This window comes from Athene noctua, chromosome 10, assembly GCF_965140245.1.
Source record: "Athene noctua chromosome 10, bAthNoc1.hap1.1, whole genome shotgun sequence".
NCBI classification, from domain to species: domain Eukaryota; kingdom Metazoa; phylum Chordata; class Aves; order Strigiformes; family Strigidae; genus Athene; species Athene noctua.
This window is the reverse complement of record NC_134046.1, coordinates 14,575,939-14,603,388: the sequence shown is the minus strand read 5'-3', so window position 1 is coordinate 14,603,388 and position 27,450 is coordinate 14,575,939. Positions and strand designations below refer to the sequence as shown.

Genomic DNA, 27,450 nt, shown 5'->3' with positions numbered 1-27,450 from the left:
AAAAAAATATAATTTTCAGCTTCTTTTAACCAGTTGTTCAAACTGAATACTGGCCCTTCCATTTGAGTTACATTTTTCTGAAAAATATGTTCTTTATGAAAACTATCATACTCTTTATAAATAAACTAAACTCCAATGTAACGTGCAATCTGTTTCAGGTAGCAAAATCTATTTTGGATATTGTGTATTTCAGACTTTAAACAGATTTTTTTTTTAAAACCATGAAATTTTGTTACATCATCTTCAGTTAAGCTGCAGTAATTCACACTAGCAAAAATCTTGTGCAGCCTAGAGTTTGGATTTTTTTTAAACTGCAAAAATATCTAAACTTTTCTGGAAATACTTATTAAAATATATAGGAAAAGTTCACTTTTCTCACGAAAAGTAAATTTTAATAATACTTCAAGTATTTACAGTTTATTCGAATGAAAATTATGATAAACTATAAAATTGGGATAAAATCATAATTAATATATCATTATTACTTAATACAAGTTATGAAAATTCCAGTATTTTTTCACGTTCTACTGTAGTACCATAACAGCAAACCATCCTTCTTTCTACTCTAGCAGGCTGGAGGTGAAAGTATTTTTCACCATTAGAAACTGAGATTCTCGATGTGATCTTTTCAGCTTTGCACGACGGTTCTGGAACCAGATCTAAAATTGAAAGAAAAGGCATGCTTTTCAGAAATACAGCCCTGTGAGCAGAATGAGCATTGAAACTTAAAAATATTAATACAACAGTATTTTGTGTAATTACAGCAGTTTGAAAGTTCAATACTAAATTTAAATTCTGCAGATGATGGCATGTAACTACCTGCAATAATTTTAACACCACAGATGAAGAAAATAATACCCCAACTTGAAAGTGAACCTGAAACTTGGACCTCAACCAAAAAGTGAGGCCCAGCTTCACTTTAATTAATATAAAAATTAATATTTACTTTGGTGACACTGAATCAGACCCTGGAAGATCCTGAGCATCTGGAATTCACAAACAAGTCTTTAAGTCTCATTTCTTCAGCTGCTTGCTTAATCACAGTATCAAACTTCCCATTAACCTTAATATAATACTTGCATTAAAAGCTTAATGAACATCAAGGTCAGGCCCAAATTCTAATGCTTATGGTATGCTTCTTACCACATTGGACTACCTGGAAATTAATAATTAAAGTCTCTGAGTAGATTTTGCTTTTGGCCAGATGAAGACAGGCTCAAACATTGGTTTAACACATTTATGCTCTACTGACAGTCTCACAAAATAATTAGACATTCATACAAATCGTTTCAATATTTGTTTCAAATTTGTTTTTCAGATACTGTGACAAGCATAATATAAGCATGATTTTAAAACATGGAAGCAAATATCAAGTTCTGCACATGATAACTAGAGATTAACAGAGTAGATATCATGGAAATCTTATAGTGATGAATACCCCATCAATGCTATGGAAGAAGGTCTAAGATTTCAGAAGGAATTCAATGGCTTCCATTCCACAAATCATAGAACGTATACCACATGTATAAATGTACATTGTTTTAAATTGAGAATATTAAAATTATTGCTACTGCTGTCAAACTACTTGTTCATATAATGAGAGAATAAGTATAGATGTAATTACAGAAAACTTCAAATAAATTATTTATTACCTGGATCCTGTCTTCATCTAAATCTAATTTGCGAGCTAGCTCTTCTCTAATATCAATGCCAGGGTAGGAGTTCATTTTAAAAACATTTTCCAAGACTTCAATCTGAGGAGATTAAAACAAACTTTTTGAATAGTTATCGCTACCTTCATAGCAGTAACAAAGAAAATAAATACAAAAAACAGTTAAGTTTGTTCAGCAGGAAACTTTCAAGCAGTGTTTGCACAATTCTGATTCCATGCATAAACACAAGTCTGCTGAAATTAACAAAATTACTATTAATTTACACTAGTTCCTGGTTACTTTTCTCTCTACAGAGGTACAACATACTGAATGAGTCAGCTGTTACAGGCTTCTACCAACATTTTCTAAACTATGTCATTATTCATTTATTGAGATTTACTGAGAAAATCCCTACCTGGTTTCTAGTGAATGCAGTTCTTGGTCTTCTACCCCTGTACCAGCTCAATTCTCGTTTGAAAGACAGCCTTTCAGTGACTGAAAAATATTTTTCACATTTCAAAACTTTTTCCTCTTGCACTGGATTACTGTTAGCATGAAATAATGGATTTTCATAGCAAACAACAGGAATTTGCAGACGGGGATTACTGTCATCACCTAAAACTAGGAAAAGCAAGGAAAGGAGAGCTTCAGTTTATTGGTTTTCAGCAGAAACATGAAAATAACACACATCTTTAAAGGAGCAAAATCTTGAGAGGTTACAAAGCAGACTGCTGACTTACCCAAGTTGCTGCATGCTTCCATCCATGGTCTGTGAGGTTTCACAGCTGGAATGCCATCTTTTTTCTGCTCCAGTCCCAAAATACTTTCAATGGAAAATGAGCACTGTGTGGTTTTATTTTCTACAAAGCCAGACACTGTGTGAAGGTTCTGAGACGCTGATGTATTAGCAGCACATAGCGATGTACTTGCCATTCTTTCACCTTCAGCCAGCATAGCATGTATACTGTACTTGCATTTCTCCACAAGTCCTCCTTATAGCTATGTTGACAAGGGGGTTGGATTTGCAACGTCATTAATTAAAATCTTTTATTAGAAAGTTTTAGCATGTCAATGAAAACTCTCCCACCAAGAGGCACGAGGAGTTAATTGTTTATTTGTTTGCAAGTAATTAGCAACTAATGGTGACACTAGGGGGGCCACCAAGAGGGACAAAAAGTGTTATCTCTCCTAACCAGAACATCGACTTAACTTTCTCAAAAGAAGCTGTGCACAAATATAGTACTTCTCTTTTATTTGAAATCATTAATGTATAAAATCAGTTTTTTAAAAAACTTTATACTCTAACGGACTCCACTTACCTAAACATAGCAGCATGATAGGAAACCAGTCAAGTAATAAGTAATCTCATTTAAGTGAATTTCCTTCCAAGGAAATTTAAAAAATAATCTCTTAATGCTATTAGGGTAATCCCGATGAAAATGCTTCTGTTTTTTCATATGCATATGTAATGGTGAACGTGGTCAATAAAACAACAATGGTTTTTGGCATAAGGCACTGTGCAGTGGGTTGGCAATGTTGTCAAAGCTCAGTGTAATTGCCTTCCAAGTGCCTGGATTAGTTAACAGGAACAGTTGCACCAACTATTTTAAATAATTCATGCATTAATTTTTCTTATTAAAATAACTTTGTTGTGGCTTTTTTTAAACATTCCATATGTGAAATTTCCCGATCATTCTTTACAACATAAAAATAAAACTTAAATTAATAGCAGCATTACACTCTTCTTTTTACTGCGAGATATTCCTCCCTTCTGGTAGGTTTACAAACAATAGGAGTTTATTTAAAACCTACAGAGCAAACACTCAAAATCTTTGAGAACTCAAACTCAAAAAAACATGAGTAATGGGGAGAAAAGGGGTAAAGATTTTGTAATGAAGTTCAATATTTGAAAACAGAATTCTGATTTAATTAATTATAAAGAAAGTACCGACTATAACATTATTACATTCAAACTCACCTGTCAGCCACACAGCAGTTTACATGTCACATGATCAAAACCAGCTTTTGATTCAAGATAACCTCTCTACAGAGATTCCTCCTTTTCTTATTTTGGACAAAGCTTTATTTGATAACATGCAAATATGGAAACAATAATTTCATTTCAGTATGCCAAAGTTACCCCTCTTAAATAAAACTTTTAATTTGGAGCACACAATGTAGGAGCACATAGGACTGTATGCTTTTAGAGGAAAAATCTGGCCCTCTATTTTTTCTTGTTTTACCAGAGTAGTTTATTCTGTGTAATCAATCACATTCACATGGCAAACAACTAATATTAAGGAAATAAACAGTAACTCCACTTTGATTTTCTGTACATTTGTAAACAACCCAAGACTAATCTTTAGGGACAGAAACAAGAAAATTGGTAAGGAAATGGCATAGTCTAGAACTGACAATACTGTGCGGAGGAGATTCTACAGAGAAAAATGCAATCCAGATATGACTTTTTATCATAAAGATGTTCAGCTGAAGAATATTGACTTACTGAACTGACTTTGTGTTGTGTGATGACATTGCTGTCAAACCAAACTATCAAAAAGAGTGACAATTCCAGAAGTGATCTTACCAAGGACACCTTATCAGCGTGGATCAGTGAATCCTGGAAGTCTCAATGTAACTGCAATGACCACCTGCAAGCTACGGTCCAACCATCATTTAACAGCCTCAGCAACCACAAAGTGCAGATATAAAAAAAGGCATAAGGAGCTAGCTATGTATCAAGCCACTGCTTGCTGGAATATCTGGTGAAGTAGAGGTGAATGGGAAGCAGTGTTAAGCAAGGGCCTCACAGCCCTTTATGTTTCAGTACAGCTGTTCCCAACAAGGCATACTATGAGATTAACAAAGCAACAGGACTCCTTTTCTTGACTGTAGGCAGTTATTTTGAGTATTCAGACTGCACACCAGCTCCAGTAGTTAATAAAAGATAATGCAAAGCCTCTCATACAGCAGCGATTGGTAGATCAGCTTTCTGCCTCTACAGTCTCTACATGGAACACCAGGGTTTTTTAAAAAATTACTTAAAAAAATTCCCACAAAACACATTAATTCAAAAAGAAAAAAATGCATCTTCTTCTGCAGTGAACTTGGAGCTGCTTACCAATTTCTGTATCCCAAAGAGGTCAAAAGCATGATCACTGATAGAGACACAGCCTCCTGAATCCAGAAACTAATGTGGACTTTAGTAATACAAAAAACCTCTTAACATTTATACTATAAACAGCTAGTTTCCAAATACAGCCATGAAGCTGGGCCACAAAGTTCAGACTCAGATTACCATGTTCTTCAAGTCCCAAACCTTTCTAGGTGTTCTTGTCAGGAAGCTATCAAGAACTATCAATAAAGACAGGCATATGTGGTGGCAAGACATTTATGAGAGGCAACTATCTTCCCAAAATTAACCATTAAGCTTACCAAGTAATTACAACTTATTTTTGATCTCTGAGATTGCAGAAGATGGAAAATAACTTCAGGGTAGTCTGCTTTTAACTCCCAGTTGGAAACACTCATTCTTTCAGAGTTTTTTAATGACTTTTCAGGGAAAAGAGTTCTTGATAGCTCTCAAAAAGAATTTTCATAAAACAGGCCAAAACCAGCTAACTCATTCGCTACATGCAGGTCAGACGCTCACCAAATACTGCCATCTGGTGTTTAGGCTTACCCAGCTGGTAAATTTATTCAACAATGGTATCTGAGTAAGCAGCTGTGTTATTATTAAAATTTTCATATTACTTTCATTTGCTCAATGTTGAATTGAACCAGACCTGGAGACCGCAATGCAGTCACCAAAATATATCAGAATTCTTGTTTTTAAAGAGTTCATGGCTGCAACCACATATAGGAACAGGGAGCACCAATTCAGAAGGTCACAAGGTAGATGCTCACATTATGCCATCTAATTTCTGAGAACTTCAGTGAAACACCATATATATATATGGTGACCTTCATAATGTTAATGAAGGTCCACATAACTATTTATAAAAATTATAAGAGAAATTATTCTAAAGATGAGAAGTCTGCATTATGCCAAAATTCCATTATATCCCTGGGAGTGTTCAAGGTGAGGTTGGATGGGGCTTTGGGCAATCTAATACAGTGAAAAATGTCCCAAAGGCGTTTGGAACTAGATGATCTTTAAAGGGCCCTCCCAATCCAAACCCTTCTGTGATTCTAAAACAATGTATACCTAGAAATAAATCTAACTGGAAAGTTGGGTTGAGGGTCTAGCATTTAAATGTTGCTAGATTTGTTTGAAGAGAAGCTTGCTTAGCTGTAAAAGCAAGCTATTTGTTATCAAGATAAACAGTGAACTGACCTTTCTGTAAGAAATGAGGATTTAAATATGTTTTCCACAGGGCAGAAAACTCAAAAGTTTTAGATCCAAGAATACCTGGTAGTAAAGAACCAGATTAAATTTCTACAATTTCCCATTGAAAGTGTAACGAGACCTTGAGCCTTCACTCAAAAACTGCACTTCAGTATTTTGGTCCATTAGAAATGATCAATACTTTCCTTGCAATCGTTATGAAATTACCTATAGAGTTTTAGCTAAACACCATTGTAGAGGCAATTAGAGCAACACAACAAAAAATGGAGTTGAAAATCCTAAGTAATCAATTACAGGAGAAATCACTGCTCCTTGGATATGCAAATCCAATCCTCTTACAGCATCACATACTCGATGAGGCAGCAAACTAATCTCCCTTTTAGATTTTGCACCACCGTTTTTTGCCCAGGAACAGTAGAGTTCATCTGTTTAGAGATGAAGCTCTTGTTCTTTAGAGATGGGAAGCCTCTAAGGACTCTGTTTATACCACCAAGAGCTCTTGGTGGCTTTGGTCTGAAACACCCAATGCCTGCTGTTACCTTTTGCTGGTCTTGCCCATTGCCACTCCACTGCCAGGTCACCTTTCACAATAGCCTGTGCTATATTTTCAGCTTTTTAGAAAGGTATAAATGGTATACATAATCTTTCCTGATTACTTATCACACAAAAAAAAATTGCCTTTCATCTCACCTTTCCCACAGCTTCTTTATACCACTGCATCTGTATTTCACCACCTCAGATATTCTGCTGCATATAGCTCCCTTTAAAATGTTTTGAACATGAATAGTAAAGATTATATTCAAAGCCAACTTCAAAACTCAAAAGGTTTTTTTAGGCAAGAACACCTTAAAACTGCAAAAAACAACTTTCACAAAACATGACTAAAGGCAGTTAGCTATTTCCTGGCTGAGGGAAAAGCTGTTTTGACCCAGGTAGATTAAGTGAACACAGATAAATTCAAGGTAAATCCAAGGGTGGCACTAGCAAAAGTCTGAGAAACAGTGTGTTAAACAGTGGGTAACATGCAAATAAAGCCTACCTTACCCAGACAGCTACCTTCACCCTCCTGCAGAGGCAAAATGTTCTCTCCATTAGGGAACACATCTGGAATCCTCTAAAGAGCCGTTGGCTGCTCTTCTCCCTGTTTACATAGTGCCAAGTGTTAGTTCCCCACATTTTTAAGGCCTCTTAGTAAGTATTTTGCAGAAGGAACAACCCCCACCCCCGAAACAGAAAAAAAATCACACACTAACAAAAAGCCCACAATGCCAAAAAAATTTGTAACTTTAAAACCACACTTATTAGAGGGTTCAGAGGAATTCTTCGATTCATTACTATCATCTCTCATCTGTTGCTGTCACATTTGTATCTCAGATAAAACTTTTGGATACCTTGTGACGTTGTAAGAAACATACACAAAAGGTAAGAGGGAGACTAGTAATACTTTACAGAGTGCTTCAACATAAGGGATCTATTAAAAAAGCTGACTACTCATTCAAAGAAGCCCTGGTATACTACAAAATTATTAGAAAGGCCCTCCACCTCTTGCTACTAAACCAAACTGAATCATTAAACTGAATCACTAAATCAACAGAAACAAGACACATTTTTATGCTACATGCCAGCTGAGATATCAAAGCACGTTTATACATTTTAAAGATATGTTTGTTAGTGTTTTGTTTTTTCTTCTACAAAACATTTAATTTTCAAAGAGCTATTCTCTGTTTGTAGCAGGTAGAGAAATGCGGGTTTTTTTCCTCAGTCTCTTATACCTCTAAATATACAAAGCTAACTAAAACCAATTCTGTTTAAAGTTAGCAACTTTCTAAATTCTGCTAGGGAAATAAATCTTACAGTACAAAACAGAGAGCATTTCTTGCAGAAGACCGCTGTAAAACTTAGTCACAAGTTAACTGATCTCAAAACCTGAAAGCTATGTACATATACATAGGTCGTGAACCAATGCTAGTGTTGTCATAATAATTACAGCTGCAAGACTTAGTCCTTAAAATACCTTGTAAGATAACTAGATTATTACTGTCATATGACAGGGAAAGAGAGACGATGATGAGTCACCAGCTCACCATACCCTAGGAAAAAACCCCCACAAAACAAACACCCCACCTCCACCTCAAAAATCTTTAATTGTTTGTAATTTAATACCAGCCTATTCCTTTATCCGCTTTTAAAAGTAAAACGTGATCTGATACAACATAAAGAAAGGTCTCCATAGCAAGACTGCACAATAGTTAATCATTTGCTCTACTGGATGACTTCATGTACTTTCTAATCTGGTTTTAGACTAAGTTCACCTGGCCCAAAAAAGGCAAAACCAGCAAGAGAACAGCTGCTTATTTTTTTCTTTTATTTCCCTAAACTGTAATAATAAATATATCTAAAAAGTTAACAATCATCTATTAAAACACAGAAATGAAATATCATCAAGTAATTTCAGAGTTGAACCAGTCTGCAAATTCAGGTATGATGTACAATTTGGTTTTGCTTTTGTTAGTTTTAAGAGTGAGAATTTTATGTAGCCTCTTGTTTGACAGACAGTATATTTTAATTTGTTTTTAAATTAATGGAAATTTAGAAGGATATTCTTGATTAGCAATTTGTACATACTCAAGACCTCCTAAGAGACCTGAAATATGAATTGTTTAACCTGCAGGAATAAAGTACAACTTTGGTCAAAGCATACTAATCACAGAGGGCAATTCAAGAACATGATCTTTTTTAAACAGTGCACGATGATCCGGTTAAATTCCAGCACACCCTCACAGTAGCTTTAAACATTTAAAATCGGCCACCAACCTGTTGCACCAAGTTTATCCAGACTAAGAAAGTAGAGAGTCTGTTAGAACTCATTACACTCCTGCTTCTGAAGGGGAAAAGTTGTGGACAGCAATGGTTTTGGTTTTTTAAAGACACAAGCAGATACACCAGGTCCTCAGCTGAAGCTGTCACTGGGTAATACTGGGTAGTTAGGAATATAAATACTTTTTTGTTAAAAGCCCTGGTAGATGGCGGAGAAAGACATGACAGGGATAAAAGGAGACTTCTGTGAAGGGATGCTCCAGGTAACATCAAAAGAGTGCAGAAGATGCTTCCATCACGACAGGGACACAACAGCATTAGTCCCACTGTGGCCTTGCCCCCAAGTTAACTGTCAGTTCTGAGAAGGCAGCAGCATCCAGAAGCACCAGCAGGGCTGGGAGGACGTATCAGGATGTGTAACACGGGGCATGTAACTGCAAACGCAAACAGAAAAAAAAAAGTTTGCTTGTTTTTTTTCCCAGCAGCGTCACTCGGCAACCATCACCTGCCCCTGGCACCTCGGCGTGGAAAGGCCCCTTGCTGCCCCCGCACCACACTCAGCTCCCCGCACCGGGCCGGCCCCACGCAGCGGGTGAGAGGCGCTCTCCCGAGAGGCGGGAGCCGATCTGGCCGCCAACAGGCGCCGTTTGCACTGAGGGGGAGGGAGGGGAGGAGGACAGGAGGACGCGGCTGACCCGCAGGGCCGCGCTTCTCTTCCCGCGCCGAGGGACAGCGCGCGGGCAGCCGCCGCGGCCAGGGGCGGGCGCGGAGGAGCGGCGGCCGCGCGCCCACGCAGAGGCGCGTCCCACCTCCCGGCACCAGCAGCCCCGCGCGCGCGTGCGGGCAAACGGATAGACCCGCTCACCAGTAACGAGCTGGGCAGGCTGGGTGGAAGAACCAATAGAATGGCCAAGCGGGCGGCGTGGGGGCGGGACATCCGGCGCGCAGCGGGCGGGGGCGCCTGTGTTGTGTCTGGGGCCAAGGGGAGGGAGCAGTCAGCTGGGCGCTCTGGGGTGCGGGAGCTGCAGCGGCGCAGAGTCAACCCCGGCGGCCGCCATGCCCGGTATCGACAAGCTCCCCATCGAGGAGACGCTGGAAGACAGCCCACAGGTAAGAGAGGCAACACGCAGCCCGGTGGGCGGAGGCCAGATCGGGCCCATGGCGTGGGCGCCGGGCCTAGCGCGGCTCCCTTCTCGCTCCTTCCCCCCGTGTTTCCTGAGGGAGATGTTGAAGAGTCTCGGTAGCGGCTGGGCGGGAGGCGAAAGCGCCGCGGGGCGGGGACGCTGCGTGCTCGGCCAGGTGCCTTCCTGTCCTCCTCGCCCCTGTGGCGGGGCGGGGGCTCGGCGCCAGGAGCGGCGGCTCTCGGGCTGTCAGCTTGGGCAGTGCCCCCTGCGAGGTCTCGCCCCGGTCTCCGCGGCACGTTCTTCCCGTTCGCACCACCGCTTCCTCCGCGGGTCCTGCGGGCTGGGGAGCTGTTTGCACAGCGGCGAGCTCGGTAGCGATTTTCCAGAGGTACTGAGCTTCAGCGTGCATTGGCTCCCTCACTGCCCCACCCCCGCGTTTACCTTCATGGTTTATTTTGGAGACCTCGTGCTGACAAAACCCGTCTTTACTTCTCAAGTCTATTCTTCTTATCTTTGTTTTTTACTATAAACGCATTAAAGTTTAATAGATGCGTATGAAAAGTAGATAGTGGATGCGGTTATCGTGGCGGTTGTTAATGCTGTGAGTAGGTAGGAAACGCATGGTGCTGAGAGGCCTTTAATTGCTCTGGTGTCTTCACTTCCATTTCTGCTGCTTGACCTTTGTCAGGGATGCCATGTATTGCATTGGCATTTCATACTACCATTAAGTAGGAAGTGCTTTATTCAATTGCTGTGGTTGTTGCCAGCAAGAGAAACCAGTGCAAGTACTTTGTACTGCTCTTCCTAGATGAGAAGAAAAAAAAAGTTTACAATGTATTTTCTTTTGTTACAGCCTTTTGACTTAAGATCCTTGTTTTGCTGCATTGTCTGGGAAGACAAGCAAGGCTTCCTATATTGTAATAATATATGCATTGGTCGTTTTGATACCTCAACCATAGGAAGAGAAAGTTTCACTTGCATAATAGGGAATTTTAATACCCCAAATTACAACCATTTTAACAAATGTACATCGAGTGGAGGGACGACTTAGAAAAGGCAACAGAGAAAGGCCGTGCAGAAAGTGTATCATTGCTTTGTGAATGACAGTGGCCCATGTAGCTCAAATACTACATGTTAGATGAGGGCTAGCCTGTAGTGTAGCCTCTGGGCCAGCGACTAAATCTGATATACTCTCGTGAAGAAAAAAAAAAAAAGTGTTATAGTAATTTAACAAAATTATCTCTTGAAGGTCAGTTCTCAGTATACGGAAGTCAGAACTTTATAGGAAATGTCAAATGTAAGATAAATCTAGGACCCCTAAAAAGTGGGATGTAGGGTTTTTTTTCCCAAGCAGTTAAGACTGGAATGTCATTTGGGAAGCACATGCAAAGAAGTTACATATTGGAACATAATTATAAATTCCAGAATCTTGCAGTTAAGGTTATTTGTGATACAGACTAGCAAAGCTTAATTTAGCCTGATGAGTTTGATGTGCTTAAACTATTAGATTTGCCAGTATCTTCTTCTGTTTTAGGTACAAAATTTTACATATTCCAGTCAACCTAGTATTTCAGGTGAATTCTGGCTAGCCACCTCTTAGAAGAACATAACAAGGACTCTATAGTCTTCTATTAGTTAATTTTTGTTATTTTGAAATCAGTGCAATGAAAATGGCAACAAATGTTGCTTGAAGAAACAAGAAACCTTGCTTTCTTTAGGAGTTGTCATACCTTTGTGATCGATGTGTTCATGCTGTAATATTAGAAAAGATCATCAGCCTAGGTTGTTGCTTAGTGTTGAGCTATGGACTGGAGTTTTGCACCTTTAGACAACTTCAGTGTCATGTTTCAGACACTAACTTTAGGTATCTAAACATTAAATTTACTCTGCATCTGAGGGAGGGAAAGGCTTTTCTAAAATGGCAAAACCCATTCATTTCCTCTTTTCTCAGGATTAAAATCTAACCACTGTGTTTTTAGATGTAAACCAAATGACAAGTTTACATTGTCTTTTGCTACGCAAAGCAGTGCAATTTAAACGTTAACTTAGGACATATATATAAACACTGAGTATGTGCGTTAATATATATTTAGAGAGAGTTTCTGCTCAGACTTATTTGCATTTCTGAAGCATTGCACAATAAAAAAGCCAGGAAACTTGATAGTATAGGCTCTATGTCATGTCACTGACATTACCATACATATGATGACATATAATGCTTTACAGTTCACTGACTTCTAACTAGGTGGTTTCTTTGTGCAGTTTACCACTGGTAGTTTCCAGTGTACCTGCTCATATAAATGGGTTGAAAGCATCTTAAAGAACATGCAGAATGATGCAAAATTTTACTAGAAACCTGAGTAAACAAGTCCTCTAATTTTTTGCTAAGCAATAGTCTGCCATAACCTGTTTGCAGTTTCAGGTTATTTTCTTTCCATCAGTATCATACAATATCAGTTTGAAGTTTGGATGTCAGTAACTGGTATTTTTACAATAAAACAGAAATGCTTTTGTTCTACAGTTTTAAAGAGTAGGCATAATCCTGACACTTTACATGATACTCCTTTAAAATTGCAAGTTCAGGTTTATTTATGTTCAGTTTTATTGATGTTTAGGTTTAAGGTCATGAGTATATAATTCAGTGGTTATGGTACTATGTAATTTCTTCTTTTGCATTCCTTCATGTATGTCTCCTTTAATGGGAGAGTCACAGCTATTAAGGTGACACAACATGTTGCCATACCTGGCAAACGTTTTGAGTTCTCTACCTCTTTCCTCTTTTACCCCTCTTTTCCAGTTGCTTTATAAACTAGAACCACCATTAAAGTGATTTATTGTGTCGATGCTGTTTGATTATATCTTTTTTATGTTTAACTATCCTGTAGATATTATACGGTATGACAATATTTGTGAGACAGCCAGGCATCTAATTCAAGTTAAATAAAAGATTTTCATGTCCAAAAAATGGTCAAATAATACACTTTGTACAGGTTTAATATGTAATACTTGATTATCATTAAAAGCAGAAAAACAGAAAAGCAGCTGAAAAAGACCTCCATGGTTCAAGTGGAGATGGTCTAAAGTCTAAGTCAGTATAAGACAAGCCTTTGACATAGCAAGAATTCCTAATAATAAAACTCCCACAATTCATATGCAGGGCAACGCAGTGTTCTTCACTAATCTCATCAGAGAGATTTTCCTGATGTCCAGACTTCATGTGTCAGTCTTTCGTTCTTTTCCTAGGTCACATAAGTTCCTTCCCTTCCTCTTTGAGGAAACTACAGTTATTTAGCCTAGGAAAGACTAAGAAAAAGAATTTCCAATTTCAAGTGTTTAACAATCATAATTTTTCAGGAAAAACAGTTACATACTTACAATTCTTTCCAGTTTCTGTCTGGACATTAATTATAGTGTTAACCTAAAACCAAAGTACAGTCATCTTGCTAAAACATTTCTAGAGTGAAAGGGTTTATTTTGTGGGTCTTGCAAGCAATACTCCTGTTTCTACATCCAAACATCCCAACCAGTATTTTCTATCAGGAAAAGCAGATGTAGTCTGTGGAGTTACAGGTACGTTCTCTGCTCTTCCACCTTTTGGGGTTTTGTTTTGGTGGAAGGAACCTGTTCTGTATCCTTCTGTTAAGGAGTAACATTACTTCCAAGTGCAAAAAAGGATTAAAGAACACTGAGTCAGCATCTCATTTAAGCTTAAGGGCAAATTATGCTTGAGCAACCTGATTGTCTTCTCATCCAGAGCCAGTCATTTCATCATAAGGAAGAGCAGTGGATGTCATTTACCTTGACTTAAGCAAGAATTCTGACACGGTTTCAGGTAACATTCTTCTGGCTGGAGATTGTGACCCGAGCGGAAAAACTGGCTGGATAGTTGGCCTTAAAGAGTAGTGATCAGTGGTTTTAAGTCTAATAGGTGGACAGTGATAAAGAGGTTGATTTTCGGGTGGATACTGTTAAGCACCTTCATCAGTGATGCAGGCGGTGCAGTAGGACACATAGTCATCAAGCTTCTGGGTGACACCAGCTAAGGAACAGACCAACTGACAAGTTGAAGTAAGGACAAAAGGACGGATGTTTTCGCTCCCTTTCACTCTAAGTGGTGAGGGGGAGAAACCTGTTGATCTTAGAATACAGGATATAGGTTGTATTGTTTTGGATTGGTTTAGCTTTTAGTTCCTCAGCCTTTTGATTACAGAATTGACTGTTACTGCACTGGTGAATTACAGGTCCAAGCACAGGCAGCAGCTGTCTTTGTGCAGGGTGGATAGTATCAGAAAGCCACTGCCTAGTGTTTTGATCTCACTGCATAAGAAATGTGTATAACTGGCATGCTATTTAATACTAGTCATCTATATCCTTTTCCTTGGGGATGTACCATAGTGGGTCCAGTACTTGCCCACAGTTTCAACTTTTTCATACACTAAGCCATCTCCCTTGGTCCTTTCCTTCCTGAAAATGTACTTGTATTAACCTGGAGAGAGGCACACGGCAGGAGTGAGGCCGAGCTTGGATATCTTTAAGATTCTCTGGCGTGCAACAGATACCATTCCTGTAAACAGTATTGGAAGGTTTATAAACCTTTCAGTAATGAAACCTGAAACAATGCTGTTTAACTTTGAAATTCTGTTAAATACTGTTTTTCTAAGTTGACATGTTAGTGTTTTGGCTGTTTCATTTTTTACAGACCCGGTCTTTGCTAGGAGTATTTGAAGAAGATGCTGCTGCAATTTCCAATTACATCAATCAGTTATTTCAAGCCATGCACAGAATATATGATGCACAGGTAATGTTAATGAAATTTTTGAATGCATTGTAAAGCTTTTGAACCACATTTAATGTCTCTTGCTTTTTAAAAAATTCTTATAAGTAATATTTTTTTTTAAACTTCTACATTCTTTAAATGTGGAAGTGAAACTAAGAAATTATTGTTTTTCTGTATGTTAGGGAGTGGTAAAGACTAAATTCTTGTGCTTTCTTTTGCAACAGAATTTCTTATGACAAGTAAAAATACTTTCTTGTCTTCTAGGAGTTCTATTGTATTTCCCAAATGTTTCTAAAATGTTTCTCATTATGACCTTAGTATGTACCAAGTAGGAGATAATTTTTTTACCCACAATATATTCATGTTTCACTTATCATCTATAAGTAACCACACTTTTATGCCAAAGCCAGAATCTTGTTTTGTGTGGTTTTTTTCTGAAAATTGAGTTTATGGCTGTATTTTTAATTTGTATGTACTTGAACTCTTTGACTTTTTTACTGATTTATTACTCATGCTTTTCATATTTTTTATTTTACTGTTGTTTTTACTGTAATGACTAGTGTGTTTATTGTAGGTTTGTTGCTATGTAGCTTTACTTTACTGCCTATTTAGCTTTTCACTTCTGTGCTTTCTCCTTCAACTGCATCATGAAAGATGAAGTTATTCCATACCATGATCTGCTAATTAGGTCACGTCTGTGTACATGTACAGAGCAGTTTGTAACATGGTAGTACTGAGGTTCATTGTAATCTTTTCTTTCTTGTACAGATTACAAATTCCTAATACTCAGTAACTAGGGCAGCTGATTTGAAATAATTAAATGTAAATATGGACTGCCTAACGTGAAAAATACAGAAATCAGTGCACATAGTACAGGCTGTGAACTTGGTATTTGTAAAAACTGATTACCTGTAACTCAGCAATGTTAGAGAAATGAAAGGGCAGGATGCTTAGGTTTTCTGAAAAGTCACATTTTAAGTTCCATGTCTGTTATAGTTTCCTGTCTAAATATGATTTTTTAAACATTAATTTAAATCAAAAAGTAACAAGCTTGTGTTTGTATTTTGGTTGTTTTTTTTTTTTTTAAATCAGAATGAATTAAGTGCAGCAACTCATCTGACTTCAAAACTTCTGAAGGAATATGAGAAACAGGTACTGTGTAAATCATTGTTGTCTTTATGTGGTCAGGACTATGTATTTTTGTAGTCTTTTATCTTCCAGAGCACACTGTAGACCATGTTTAGGTTTGGTCCAGATAAAATAAATTGCTGTGGTTGGTGGCTTGAATTTTTGCCAAAAGAATTTACTGTCTTCATATTAGTTCTTCCAACTAAAACAGAATGAAGTTCCTCTTACCATGATGAATATTAGTAAGTTCTGAAATATTTCACTTTTGGATCAGTGTTCTGGAGGTTGCTCAGGGTCATGGTGGTGGCTTGTTTTTGTATATAAACCTGTTAAGTGCTTTAATTTTACTAGTCACAAAGAGGAGAGATTGCATATCAATCTTCATTTAACAACCATAATTTACCCTTATTGTGAGAATAATTTCATCTCTGAAAGCATGGATTGTGGACTCCAACTTTCTCCTCTGGCAGCCTGTACTATGAAGGGTTTCCTCTTTGTAGCTGTGCTGCTGAGACCCCTTTTCTGAGGTGCATGTTAAAAACAAAAAGTTGCTTCTTTTAAGGAGGTTGGCAGTCCCTATCATCATTCTCCATCTAATGAGATAAACTGGAAAATGTCTATTTACAAATTATTTTGGTTGGGTGAGTCTTTCTAGAAGGGTGAGATGACACTGTTTTTCCTTTGCTAATTGTTACGAATGAATAGGTGTAATGCAGATATGGATCAGCACCACTGTATTTTTGATTCTAAGAATAGGGCGTATTGATACCTACAATAGTCCCATTAGGAAGAGATAGAGAAACAGGGAGATGTAGAGTGTCTTTTTTTTTTTTAAAAAAACAAGTCTTATATTCCTAATGACAGACTGGAAATGCTGCCCAAGGTGTCTGTGCACTCTCTGAATTATAGCAGGAATTAAATTATTTCTGCCTTTTTTTTTTTTTTTTAAAGTAGCTGCAATACTGCCATTTGAATTGTTTTAACATTGTTGATACAATACCAAATTGACTTTAATGACACAGCTATTTAATGAATTGCACTGTTTCTGCCATTTTCTAGCAAAAATACAGTATTTGCAAAATCAAAATGCAAAGAACTAGCTTCAATTTAGAAGAACCAGTTAGGGCAGGATGTTTGTTAGCAGTTACAGATATCGAAATATACACCAAATATCCTTATTTCAATTATGGTTTGTTACATTCATTGAGAAGAAGGAGGGGGGGACCTAACAAGCTGGAAGGAGGTGCTCAAGATTTTTAATAAAGAAGCTGCATTTTTGAATATTTCCAAGTGTTTTATATATAGCTGCTGTGAATTAAAATAATAATTACATTAGCATTGTACCTTTTAAATTATTTTTATGATTGGTCTCCTTTGGACTGCCTCTTTTCCCAGTCAGGAGATTATCTTAAAAATACACAAATGATGTTTTAACTGGATTATTTCTTTTTCAGTTGTGATCATTTTGGTCATACTTTGAGTAATCTCCATTGAGGCATTTCAGAAGTAAACTGTTTTGGCTTGTTTGAAAATGTCAAGTAATCACATAATTTAAGAGCTAGGAGTTTAAGATAATCACCAAATATTGCTTAATTTTTTATAATTTTAAAATAATTTGCAAAGCTGGATAAAAATCTTAATAGATGTCAAGTCTGCATATTTCCTGTTTTTTTAATAATAAAATATATTAATTTGTAAAATTATTAGATTAATGAGTTAATATATTTTGAAAATAGAATTCTTTTTTTTAAATGAGAATTGTTTATTACTTCCTCCCACGGCCCCAATATTCCTTCTTCACAGGACAATAAACTGCTTCAGTATATCTTAAGTGTATAATGTTTGAATGTAATGGAATACCTAATACATTTATAGACATGATTAATACAGTTTCGTGAATGGCAGAAAACACTGCAAACAACATGCCTCTTTATTTTCTTTTAGCGTTTTCCACTAGGGGGAGATGATGAAGTTATGACTTCCACTCTACAGCAATTTGCAAAAGTGATAGATGAGGCAAGTACTTGTATTTGTTTCCCTTACCTTGCTAACGTTGTCATCTATAGACTTTAACTTGCTGAATTATTCCAGCCTCTTTTAAGATAGGAGGTACAGAAATGGCTTTCTTTTGTCAATAAGGTAACACTGAATTGTATATTGCAGCATATATTAAAGTTACATAACCTGAAGATAAAGAATCAACTCAGCAAAATGAGGATACATTGTTGAGACAGAACGTAGTTTAACTTACTGTGGGTACAGCCATAAAATATTACAGAATGGCAGTTAGACACTCTTTTTCGTGAGGGTATTTGCATTGCCTGATGGACAGAGGAACCTCCTGTTGAGTCTGTATTAGAGACAGACTGACTCTTACAAAAGAAACTTATCATCAGGACTTTTTCTGTGATCCCTCTCCTTAAACAGTATTTTGGGATGAAGAACACATTTGTTCTACCTCAGGAACCTGTGGAAGATGGGCTGTGATGTAGCTGGAGTGAGACTGGAGAAATAAACTGACTAGTTATCAGAATGTATGAGGCCATCTTCTGACATGATCCACTTGGAATAAAGTTGAAAAGTAGGGGTAAAGGTTTCTATAAAAAGCTAGTCATGAGATCAGGAAGCTAGAAAAGAGTAGTTGCAAAAAAATGAATGTGCAAAATTATGCTTGTGTGTGTCATCTTTAAATGAAATTGATGTCAATCTATATTGATTTGATTTAGTCTCAGCACAGTTTTCCTAAAATTTCCTTCTTTCTCTTGTCTTTTACAGCTCAGCTCTTGCCATGCAGTACTTTCAACTCAACTTGCAGATGCAATGATGTTTCCTATTACCCAGTTTAAAGAAAGGGAACTAAAAGGTAGAGGGCTCTAACAAATACTGTTTTTATCAACAGCAGCAATAAAAAAACCAGCATTTAATCTCCATGGCTGCTGTTTCACTAAATAGAATACGCCACTTATTTTTCAGCTCTCAAAAGTAAGCATCTCCCAGTTTTTAAAAAAATGTAAGTTATTTCTATTCATGAGTATTACAGTTGAAGAACTTAACACTTACTGTTCCAACAAAAGTACTGTTTATATTATGGAAGCACTTCTATTCAAGATGAAAATTTTGCAGGTACTGTAAACATTAGGAAAGAATAATTTCAGATCATTTTCATGTTCAGGAAACATTTGTATATATGATAATACCATGACAATATAGTGGTTGGACTAAACTCAAAAGGCAAAGTGCCAAAGTTGTAGTACTTGTTACATTAAGATTTAGAAAGGTGGTTCTTCCACACGCTGGTAACATAGGTGACTTCTTACATGCAGGCATAAGATGCTTCCAACTTGTTTCTTTTGTAACAGCTGTATCTTATTCTGCCTGGTCTAGAATAATATATAACGTCTCTGACTATGATAGATTTTACTCAAGATGCTAAAGTGAATAGGCTGGTGTGGCACATGGGCTTCAAATATAAATGGTAACAGTTAAAACCAAAATAACATAAATCCCTAATGTGAACATCCTAGAGTGGTTATACCTAACATATGAACGTCTTAATTCTACATTGAAATAAAAATTACAGCCCTTCCACAAGTCTTCTACTCTTTATGAATCTTGAAAAATACTTCTTTGGCAATAGTTTGTTGCAAAGTTATGGATTAAGTAGATGCTCTCTGATCAAGGGCACATGAGTATCTCAGGCTAGTATTACTCCTCAGAACCTGGAGAAATCTCCAGTTAATATTTCCTGAAGAAGCATCCCTGAAGCAATAATTGCAAATTGAATTTTCCTACTGGGAAGTTATTAACCACCAACTGATGTAGTGTTTAATGATGCCATACTTTATGGGCTTCACAGGCACTTTCTATAAAGCTTTTCCATGTTTTGTTTTTTTTTTTTTCTCTTTGCTTTACCATAAAGTTGAACATAGCTCTCTGTTGATGTAACATGACACAAAACCACAATGAAGATCAGAACAGGTGCTAAGTATTGTGCTGTTTTCTGCTCCCTGATACAGTGAGACTAAACAACCATCTAGAACATGACTGATTTTAGGTAGGAGGAATCACAATGTGTTTGGGGCTTTCCTTTGATCCCATGATACTTCCCCATCTCCTGTGCTTCCACTTCCCCAACTCAGACCAGAACTCTGACCAGAACTGTAGGTGATGCATCTGTATTGACGATGTCTTTCAAAGTAAAGAAGTTCCTCCTTAACTTACAGTATCTTTTTTTTGGTAAGCCAAGCAGCCCCATAAATGATATTTGGGCCCTATATAGGAGCAGACTTCCCTAGCCACATAGTGCCTCTGCTTTTAACTCAGCATGGTACAAGGTATGACCTACAACTGTTCAGTAGTGAAATATTGCAATAGAAACCTTAATGTATAAATGTTATGTTAATAACAACTTATTTAAATTGTGATATGTTGTTTTGTAGAGATATTAACTCTAAAAGAAGTTTTCCAAATTGCAAGCAATGGTAAGTGTAAAATACTTAATGTTACAGATATTACAAGATGGCAGTATTATTGTAGATTATTTACTCAGAAAACTAGTGAAGTTATTTGCAAGGCTTAAAGTGACTAATTAACATGTAATTTTTTTTCAGTGATGCTTAAGCACCCAGCTTGCCTTGGGTCACTTGTAAATCCCTGATTTGTATACTGAAGTGTTAAGGCAAATTGGCAGTATTAGTCTTATTTACAATACTTAAAATGTATATATAATTATTAAATGCTACCAAAATTACTAAAAATGGTAAGGTGCTAGCGCACTTCTTAAAGTTAGGACTGGATTAATAAACAAATTTTACCTCCCTAAAACTCATTTGATAGTTCTCTTCCCTGTTATCTGAAGTTACTATTTTTAGCTAGTTCTACTACAGAGAACATATTATTTAAGTAAAGATTAAGAAACGATTCTGCTTCTCTCAATGTAAATTGCTTCATTGCTTTAGAAGAAAAAAAAGATTAGACACAGGTTTTAGTAATGGAAAGTTGTCTCTACTTATAAAAAGTTTTTGTCTTTGAAGAATATTAGATGTTTAGGGAAATTTGTAACAATTTGGCCATATTTGCATCTGGTTAGAATTTTTCTTCAGCCCAAGTATTTGTGGTACTGAAGTAATTATAGGCAGGCAAGAACAGTTCTTAAAGGTTTTAATATGACAGAACTTTGCATTCAGCTGGCTGTGTAACACACAGTGATATAAAAGGTTTTCTGTTCTGTTTCATAAGTCATTAATTTATCAGAATGATTGTACATTCTCTCTTGATTGCTTAGACCATGATGCTGCCATTACCAGATACAGTCGGTTGTCAAAAAGAAGGGAAAATGAAAAGGTTTGTAAAACAAAATACTTAATATAAATATTTTTAGAGGAGATAAGAAATACTTTTCATCTATGTATTTATGATGGAAGACAATATATGGCAGATTCTACCTGAAGTTTGATAGTTTATGTTTTAGCACCATAGACAGTTTGCTTCAGAACAGAAAAGCAGGCTTGCCCAACAGATGCCTCTTTTGTACTGAAAATGTTCTATGATTAAGATTGTGATACTATATTCAGTTTATTTTTGTAAAGAAATATCTGCACTTTCCAGGGAGAAAAGAATGTTGTAGTTGTTTTTTATGTATCTCTCATGTATAAGTTAGAGAAGTGGAATTGTAGGGTAAAATATGTGATTGCTGATGATAGTGTAGAAACATTACTGTGTTGTGTTTTTCATGCTGACTATAAAGCTGTCCAGAAGGCATGTGATGAATATCAAGTCTCAAACATTCCTTTTCCTCCCTCCTCCTGTCTGTTTCTCTTTAGATCAAGGCTGAAGTTACAGAAGATGTGTATACTTCAAGGAAAAAACAGCATCAGACTATGATGCATTATTTCTGTGCATTAAATACTCTTCAGTACAAAAAGAAAATTGCTATGCTAGAACCCTTGCTAGGATACATGCAAGCTCAGGTAATTTCAGATTCTGAAAGCTGTAGTCTGAAAGAAGATGTAAAAGTACTTCATGTACTGAAATCCATTGTAAGACCTCTTTTGCAATCCAAGGAAGCAAATGGTGAAGAAGAAATATCCCATCCTTATCCCTGTAGCTGTCATAGCTGCTGCCATGAACAGTGTCATTAGCTAGCACTAGGCATTGCCCACTCAGTACATGAATCCCATCGTGACGTACCCTCAATCCCATTGGAGAATCTTTTAGGAAAGTCTGGGTGGCAAATAAAAATTCTACCCCAAAACCCAGATGGCTAAATTTAATGCAGTGCCTAAATTTTCATTGCTGGGTACTTTTTTTCCACTTGATCACTAATGGGAATAGCTGATGAAAACTTTCATGCATGCAAGTCCACATGGAAGTGTAGCTTCTTAGAAAGTAATGTGGAGACAGACAGTTAAATTGTCTCCTGTGGCAGGTATTCTGAGGTGAGATAATCATCAAAGTCATATCACTACTGTTTTCAGCCAAGGGTTGCTAAAAATCATTCAGTCTTGATTTTGTTTAATATAAAGGAGTTTATGATTGGTTTATTTGAGGATGGGTGCAATAGAAAATACAGTTAGGAAAAAGTTCTTAGTAGAGACTTCATTTGTATTTTCAGAAATATGTCATCAGTATGTTTTTTTAAAAAAAAGTCAGACTCGAGCATTTGGCACTGCCACAGTGTCCTGAGTAGAAATTAACTTCTACATACTGTCTGTAAGCTTCCCAAGTCCAAGAAAAACTCTTACTTCTTTCTGAAACTTTGCAGCTTCTATTTAAGAACTAAGTTCTGGATGGTTTCTGTAGCAAAGTAGATAGTGCAACTTGTTCAGGTGCAGGTTTTTGCTGAATCTAAGAATGGGAAGGGCAGGGCCATGCCCTGTGACTCGCTGTTCTGAGATTTCATATGGCTAAACTCAATTTAGATGGCAGTTTTTCTGGACCAATATGGAGCATACTTTAAGATAAATATTGTCAGGTCTCCTTGGCAGGGTCCACAGTTAGAGGATGGTTCTGGACAAGTCCTCATAGGTTTCTCCTCCCCTATGCCCCCACCAAATAATCCCACCCATGACACAACAGTTAGTAGACTGGTGAGCTGGAAAAAGTATAGAGAGACTTTGGCATCACTGAAAGATCAGATCTTTTTCTTCTGCAGGGCACTATCTGCATATTTCTACATTTCTTCCAGGTGACTCTGCACATTCTCTTGACACAATGAAATCCCACTTTAATGTCAGCATCAGCCTCCACTTGCAGACAGAAACATGCCTTTACTGAGAGGCTTTGGTGGGAGTGAGGGATGAAAAATTTCTCTGAAAAACTTTAGCCTCCTATGGTTTCATCTGTTATTGTTAATGTAGTTTTATTAATGACTAAATTCTCCCTTTTCCTCCTCTTTTTTTTTTCTTTTTGAAAGATAAGTTTTTTTAAAATGGGTTCAGAAAATCTTACTGAGCAATTGGAAGAATTTTTGACCAATATTGGCACAAGTGTACAGAAGTAAGTTGTTTTTGTTGCCATTTTGAACTATTATCAAGACAATTATTTTTTATGTTTCTACTGATTAATAAGTTATCTTTGTTACTAACACATTATTTACCTTAGTGTTCGCAGGGAAATGGAGTGTGAAGTAGAAAACATGCAACAAACTATTGAGGACTTGGAAGTAGCTAGTGATCCACTGTATTTGCCTGATCCTGATCCTATGAAATTTCCTGTCCATAGAAATCTAACACGGAAAGCTGGCTATCTCAATGCAAGAAAGTAAGACTAACTTGATACTTCAAAATTCCAGAGTATTTAATTTTAGGAAAGGAAAGCTAAAAAAAGTATGCAATTCTTTTTTAAGTTAGTTATGCTGATTTTACAGTTTACTTAGTTGAGTAAGTCACACAGGAGCTGTTCTGTTTCTTTCTTTGACTCCTTCACTTAATATTAATTTCATTGTTACACTGACATAGTGTCATTCAGGTGCAAAGCATTATTCTGATTTCAGTCTAATTTTACCTGAATTGTCACATCAAAATGAAAAAGTTTATGAGAGTGCAGTTTCACTTGATTCTAATTGGAAAACAGCAAGATTGCAGCTATCAGGATTGTTCTGTAAGTATCTGTTAAAGCTCTGAGATTCAAATTACTAATAAAATATGACAAGCTTGTGATATGCATGGCAAAACATCCTCTGTTAATCGAAGTAACTTTGAATGGCCTTCTCAATTTCCTGAGGTAGTGTTTTGTCCACTGGAGGGAGCTGTTACTCTATTAAAGTCTAGCTCATTTTTATAGTTACTAAAAATGCTGTAATACTCAAGAGTTTTTTCTGGAAATTATATAATAAGCTCAAAGGAATTTTTTTTTAAATGTAGCTTACTTTTACACCAACAGTTAGAGTAACATACTTGCTGAATGAATTTCTGTAGTAGAACCCAGTTGCAGCAGTTAATACTGCTACAGGCCAAACTGCAAGTGTTACTGATTTTTGGTTTCATATTGTTCCTCTTCTGTAGTTCTGGGAAAAAAAAAACAACTTACACCACTAAAAAACCAACATGCTCTAAGCAAAATTTTGGAAATCTTTCAGAATGGTACAAAATGCTTGAAAGTTGAGGTATCTTACATGACTAAGCTAATTCTTAGCACAAAGTTTTTTTAAAACTTAGTCTTAACAATATAAGTATGGAGTTCAGAGGTCTTATCAACTATATTGATAATGCATATCACTTGAAGATGCATATTGTGTAAAGCAATACCATAAAAGCTGATCATCAGAACTGATGCCTTTTTATTCTAAATTGTTGCACATAATTTAAGAATACAATTATTACTGTTTTATGTATTCTTTGCCTATTAATAGGTTTATCATGGAAAAAAATAATGGATGTAAAGAGACTAATTTAGCTGTAAAGCTAACCTAAAACATTAAATGGGGAAAAAAGTTCTCTTTAGTGCTAGATGGTTTGTTCCAGTGACTTTCAGCTCAGCTGAACTCAATCTACTAACTAAGAACCTCTTTATCTTTTAGTAAGACAGGGCTGGTGTCTTCCAGTTGGGAGAGACAGTTTTACTTCACTCAAGGTGGAAATCTGATGAGCCAGGCAAGAGGTGATGTAGCTGGGGGACTTGTCATGGATATAGACAATTGTTCTGTAATGGCTGTGGACTGTGAAGACAGACGGTACTGTTTTCAGATAACATCTTTTGATGGCAAAAAGTAAGTATTCTTACATTACTGTTATCTGTAGGTAACACTGGACTTGCTAATTAAGAAAAGAAAGATGGTCCACCTTTGGCCAGATTGTAGCTTGATAGATTTTGGGGGTATTTAGAAGCAAAGTCTGGGATGTATTTTTAACTTTGTAATGTCTGGGTTTTTGTTTATAAGCTCTGTAACATAGCTGAATAGTATTTCAGAATAAAATTATCATAATTAGTTTACAATTGTATATTACTGCATTTTGTGAGTGCTTAAGTATTACATGGGCACAATTAGAATTTTGTTCTTTTTCTATTTTCAGTTGAAATGCAAATGTAGGAAGAGTGGTCAGACAGTGGAATAGGCTGCCCAGGGATGGGGTGGAGTCACCATCCCTGGATGTGTTTAAGGGTCGTTTAGATGAGATGTTGGGGGATATGGTGTAGGGGAAAACTTTGTAGAGTAGGGCTGATGGTTGGACTTGGTGATCCCAGGGGTCTTTTACAACCTGAATGATTCTGTGATTATGATTCTGTGATTCTGTGCCGTTTGCCCGCCACAGCCGCCCCCCCCTCCCCCCCCTCCCCCCCTTCCATTAAATGTTGACTGCACTCAGCATGTATATGGAATCTTCAGCCTTTCTTAATTTGTTGTGCAGCGTACAAACACGAAAATCGAGTTTCTTGTCTGAATGTATTTGTGAGACATTTCAAATAGACAAAATTGTCTTCTCTATTTTCATCTTTCAGGTCTTCAATCCTACAGGCAGAGAGTAAAAAAGATTATGAAGAGGTAAGCTTTTATAGGAGGTTTGCATGGAGCGCAATGATTTTCTGTTGTGCAGAAGGAATACATTTGTTAGAATAGTTGGAATGCTCATTTTATGTTCTCTAGGTAGTGAGCGGTGAACTTTTAACTTGTTCTATCCATAATGATAGGTTTCAAGGATTCTGCCAAAATATTACTGTGTTTAAATCATGGAGAAAAAAATGCAGTTATGATCACCACCAAGTCCTTTTCAGTATTACGGAAGAAAGAAAGGGAAAAAGAAGATGTGGGATTTTTTTCTTCATCAGAATAGCTAGCAGTAATGGAATCTTGAGAAATGTTGCTTCTCCTTCTTCTCGTTCCTTCTTTCCTAAACTTCCTTCTTCCTACCTGCTTGTCAGGAATGGAAGCTAGAGGAATTCTTAAGTTAGGACACAGATAATGATACAGGCAATTGAGAAATGAGGAAAAACTGGGGTTTTGCCCCTGATGCATTATGGGAAACACAATTATACTTCATGAACAAGTTGAATCAAGAAATGTGAAATAATTTGCTTTTGGACTGCTTTCAAAGCTGCTTGTGGTCCCTGTTTCCAAATAGCTGCTAAGTCTGGTGATGCAGATTTACTGGCCCATGCAATGGTTGAATACCAGCTGAGAAATGTCAGTATTCAAACACTAGGTAGCAAACTTCTATGTTATAGCAAAGATTGATGCGAAAAGGAAATGGAAAAAAGCTACCAGACCACCAGGGATATCTTTTCCCTACTTTATTTAGCTCTCTCTAGAGGTGAAAATAAAAAATTTCTCTAGACTTTTTACAACTAATAGCTTGTACTGGTCTAACAAAGAAGGTTCTGGTTATTAGAATTTACATTTTATTTGGACAGCCTTTTACAGCTTTCCAAAGGCTTGCAAAGATGGGCCAAACTTACAGATTCATTACATTCATAGTCAGATTTGTCCAGAAACAAAGGAACAGATGTAGTAAGTGATATAAAGTATTTGTTAATTAAAAAGGTGTGTCTGTTTGCATTATTGTTTCATATAGACTTCTCAGTAAGGGGTGGCATGGGAAAGAAAATGTTTTAAAAGCATTGGTGATTTAAAATATGTTTGGACAAGCAGTTGGATAAGGAAATATATAAAATATGGTACTTTCAGCCTGCATTCAAATTCCTCTGCAATCTTCCATGTTACGTTGATATAAAATGACCTTTTATGCTATTTCTGAGATTTTTAGCTTTTCTGTGTCATGTTTGTTTATCTGTTGAAGTTGGCTAATAGTGTAACTCTGAAACGTTTGCCCTCAGATGCCTCACTGGAGGAAGGGAGTTTATAGTCAGCTTCAGCAGCTCAGATGTGTGATTTTCTGGGCTGCAGGTGCTGTGCTGTCTTTTAGATACAACAGATAGACAACCCTAACAACAAGCTGGGGTTCAGTGCAGCAGCACCAGCAGTATACATAATGCAGTTAGTTTTGTCCTTTGGAGAAAAGTTGAAAAGCAAGGAGCAGGAGCAGGTGGTTTTCCATAGCACAGGGAGAAAACAGATTCTAGCTTACATATGCAAGAAATGGGCAAATTCCACAAAAGGCAGATAGATTCTTTATAAAGGCTTAACGAAACAATGTCATCTGCAGTCAC

The 27,450-nt window shown here is 36.9% G+C and overlaps 2 protein-coding genes and 1 long non-coding RNA gene across 4 annotated transcripts in view; 1 reads left to right on the top strand and 2 right to left on the bottom strand.

Moving 5' to 3' along the window:
* Positions 1-511: 511 nt before the first annotated feature.
* Positions 512-2,606, bottom strand: HESX1 (HESX homeobox 1). Of its 2 annotated transcripts, none has more exons than XM_074914430.1 (4): positions 2,393-2,606; positions 2,068-2,273; positions 1,653-1,754; positions 512-659 (listed from the first exon to the last, which is right to left on the bottom strand). In XM_074914430.1, the coding sequence occupies exons 1-4, from the start codon at positions 2,604-2,606 to the stop codon at positions 561-563; spliced, it is 621 nt and encodes a 206-aa protein (XP_074770531.1). In that variant the 3' UTR covers positions 512-560. The 2 variants fall into 2 exon arrangements, with proteins under 2 accessions (XP_074770531.1, XP_074770532.1); XM_074914431.1 differs by having other exon boundaries at positions 2,068-2,267; positions 2,393-2,593.
* A 4,429-nt stretch (positions 2,607-7,035) lies between these two features.
* On the bottom strand, positions 7,036-9,624 carry LOC141964377 (uncharacterized). The gene is made up of 3 exons (XR_012634311.1): positions 9,513-9,624; positions 8,815-9,251; positions 7,036-7,141 (listed from the first exon to the last, which is right to left on the bottom strand). It is a non-coding gene; the product is annotated as an uncharacterized LOC141964377 (long non-coding RNA).
* Positions 9,625-9,771: 147 nt separating this feature from the next.
* APPL1 (adaptor protein, phosphotyrosine interacting with PH domain and leucine zipper 1) overlaps positions 9,772-27,450 on the top strand; it is a 30,673-nt gene continuing 12,994 nt past the window's right edge. The window contains exons 1-12 of the mRNA XM_074914743.1: positions 9,772-9,927; positions 14,641-14,739; positions 15,811-15,870; positions 17,791-17,862; positions 18,622-18,709; positions 20,286-20,327; positions 21,131-21,189; positions 21,669-21,815; positions 23,261-23,343; positions 23,449-23,607; positions 24,866-25,054; positions 25,786-25,828. Of these exons, the coding sequence (XP_074770844.1) occupies positions 9,874-9,927; positions 14,641-14,739; positions 15,811-15,870; positions 17,791-17,862; positions 18,622-18,709; positions 20,286-20,327; positions 21,131-21,189; positions 21,669-21,815; positions 23,261-23,343; positions 23,449-23,607; positions 24,866-25,054; positions 25,786-25,828 (1,095 nt within the window). The 5' untranslated portion in view covers positions 9,772-9,873. The remainder of the gene's footprint in view (positions 9,928-14,640; positions 14,740-15,810; positions 15,871-17,790; positions 17,863-18,621; positions 18,710-20,285; positions 20,328-21,130; positions 21,190-21,668; positions 21,816-23,260; positions 23,344-23,448; positions 23,608-24,865; positions 25,055-25,785; positions 25,829-27,450) is intronic.